Genomic DNA, 2,638 nt, shown 5'->3' on the forward strand with positions numbered 1-2,638 from the left:
TCACCAGGTCATCGCCCATGGCCAACACCAAGTCCAACAATTAGGAGCACTATGATTTCTGCAGTATTAGGAGCACTATGATTTCTGCAGCGCCTTCATTAATACATTTCTAAAGAATTGTTTTGTCATGCTCCCTCTTAATTAGCCTCTTCCCTTGGCATGCTGACTTTTTTTCTACCGTCTATCTCAGTATGCCTTGTAACGTGGCATTTGAGGGGATAATATTGCATGTTATGGAACTGAAGGCTTTAATAGACTAGAACTGGTGTGATTGATAGCTATGCAGTAGAAATATATATATTTTCCTGATTATGATAATTGAAAATATTTGGGATCGCTGCTTGCTGTTTTGTTGTGGTTGAAAAGTCCAGTTTGTTAAAGGGATACGTTTAACTTTTAAAATCTTTTTTGGAACTATATATATCTATATTTATTTTAATCAGTGACTTTTTTTTTTTAAATGTTGGCTGGTCACGATAGTCAAATTGGCTGAAATAAGTTGAGAGACAAGCTGCGATCATTTGTGTACTTAAATATTGTTGGATGCCGAGACCTTTGAATAAAAGATTCCTTACCTTCCCCATTGCATACATTAAGATAAATTAATTTCTGAAGTTACCAGACATAAAACTGAATCTCAGAAGCATAGAGTTGTAAGGGACTTCAAATGTTATTTAGTCTTAACTCTCTGCATAAATACAGGATGTGCTATACCTAAACCACCCCAGGCAAATACTTGGCCAGCTTCTCCTTGAAAACCTGCTATGAAGGAGATTTCACATCTTCTCTGGGCATCTCGTTCCATTGCTCCTCTGTTCTTATTGAGGAAGTTGTTTTGTGCATTTGTTTAAAAAAAATCTAACTCTGCTTTTGTGCAATTTAAACCTTTTGCATTTTTGTTCCCATTTCTCTGGCCTCCTTGCTTATTTTTATCTTCTGGTGGACTTTCTAAGCTCTGGGACCTGAAGGTGATATGTCAGGGGGTGCTTCTGTATTGTGCTCTGTATGAACACTGTCCTTGCTCACGCTACAAATGCTCTTGGTTGCACCAAACTTGTATAGAAATAGTATTGGGATGTGTGGAAATACTGTAAATTAACCGTTTAATTTATTTATTTCATTGAATAGCCTCCAACTATAGTATGCAGCATCTGCAAACGGGATGGCCATTCCAAAAATGACTGCCCAGAGGATTTTAAGAAAATTGATCTAAAACCACTACCACCAATGACGGATAGATTTCGGGAAATACTTGATCTAGTGTGTAAGAGATGCTTTGGTAAGTGCTCTGCTACTGTTGGGATAGTTGGGACTTTTTATTGTGCTACAAGTCATAATTTCTATAGAGCTAACTTCTGTTTCTATATACGTAGGTAATAGCTCTGCTGATTTCAGGAGAAGGACATTAAGTTACATCCACATCCTTGAAAATAGAAATTGCCCCGCGTTTGCATTTTCTTGTCATGCTGTTTGATTTCAGTAGAAATTTCAGTGTAGAATTTTGTCCCAGAATAAGTTTGAGGAAAAACTTTCATCTCGAGTTTTTCACTGGTTTTGGAGATAAGTGGCTTGCGCTCTTAAGGCATTTGCTCTGCCCAGTAAAGTTGCCGCAGTGTTTGCCTGATTCTCCTGTTCCTATTTAGGAAAAGTCCCATTTGATTGGTTTTGTCTGAGTAATATCAGCAGGCTCAAGCCCAAAAATAAGATGCTGTCAGCATTGACTAATACAAAAAAAGTTCAGAAATACATTTTACTAACTATTCATAGAGAAATAGTGTTAGGAAATACCTCAATCTATGAAATGACGATATGTTTGGTGTAAAAAATTTAGCAGAACATTACATCATACTTTTTCTCCTGTTTTTTCCCCTAGATGAATTATCACCTCCTTTATCCGAGCAACAAAACAGAGAACAAATTCTGGCAAGTTTGGAAAGATTTATTCGAAAGGAATATAATGGTACGTAATATTAGGTACAATATACAATTTGCTGTTAAACTTCCAGTAGTCTGGAAGATATCACTGTGCTCCACCTTACTAATTTGTCCTGTTTAAGATTGAAATGTCTTTATTCGTTGTGTATCCATAAATAAACCTGCAGCTAGTTAAGCTTGATCTTGAGCCTTCTGCCCTTTTTTCTTTTGCTTTCTAATGGTGCTGGCATGAAGGAGACCTGTGGTGGTGTAAATGAAATAACAGTTGGCATCCTGACCTCAGCACAGGGGGTGTGGAAGGCCAAGAAAAGTGCATGTTTGAACTATAAAAAAAAAAAAAAAGTATTTGTGTATATTCCAAAACAGATTAATCAAAGCCAGCGCCACATTGTACGATAATAAAACAATTCAGCGCATGTCAAAATTAATATTTAATTAGCAAAACTCTAATGCACTGGGCTAACAAAAAATCACTCGTGTTTTAATTCCTTATCTACTGCATGTACAAATGAATGTAATGTCCTAGCTTCCTCTGTTATCTAACAGGAAGTCTTGGAGATATCCAGTAAAAACTAATTTTAAAGCCCCTTTAGTGTATTACAGAAAATGGATTCCCAGCCTCCTGCCCCAGTGAAGCAAGTCACTATAATAAGCAGCTATTTAAAAAAAAAAAAAAAAAAAAAAAAAATAAAAAGAAAAAAAA

At 36.1% G+C, this 2,638-nt stretch overlaps 1 protein-coding gene across 9 annotated transcripts in view; it reads left to right on the forward strand.

Annotated features, from left to right (window-relative positions):
* Positions 1-2,638, forward strand: part of ZCCHC11 (zinc finger CCHC-type containing 11) — a 93,655-nt gene that overhangs the window by 63,848 nt on the left and 27,169 nt on the right. For all 9 annotated transcript variants that reach the window (XM_019501295.1, XM_019501301.1, XM_019501300.1 and 6 more), the window contains 2 exons: positions 1,129-1,279; positions 1,874-1,960. In XM_019501295.1, coding sequence (XP_019356840.1) covers positions 1,129-1,279; positions 1,874-1,960 — 238 coding nt within the window. The remainder of the gene's footprint in view (positions 1-1,128; positions 1,280-1,873; positions 1,961-2,638) is intronic.

The sequence above is a fragment of the Gavialis gangeticus genome, unplaced genomic scaffold (assembly GCF_001723915.1).
Source record: "Gavialis gangeticus isolate Ggan-Ray unplaced genomic scaffold, GavGan_comp1, whole genome shotgun sequence".
NCBI lineage: Eukaryota > Metazoa > Chordata > Crocodylia > Gavialidae > Gavialis > Gavialis gangeticus.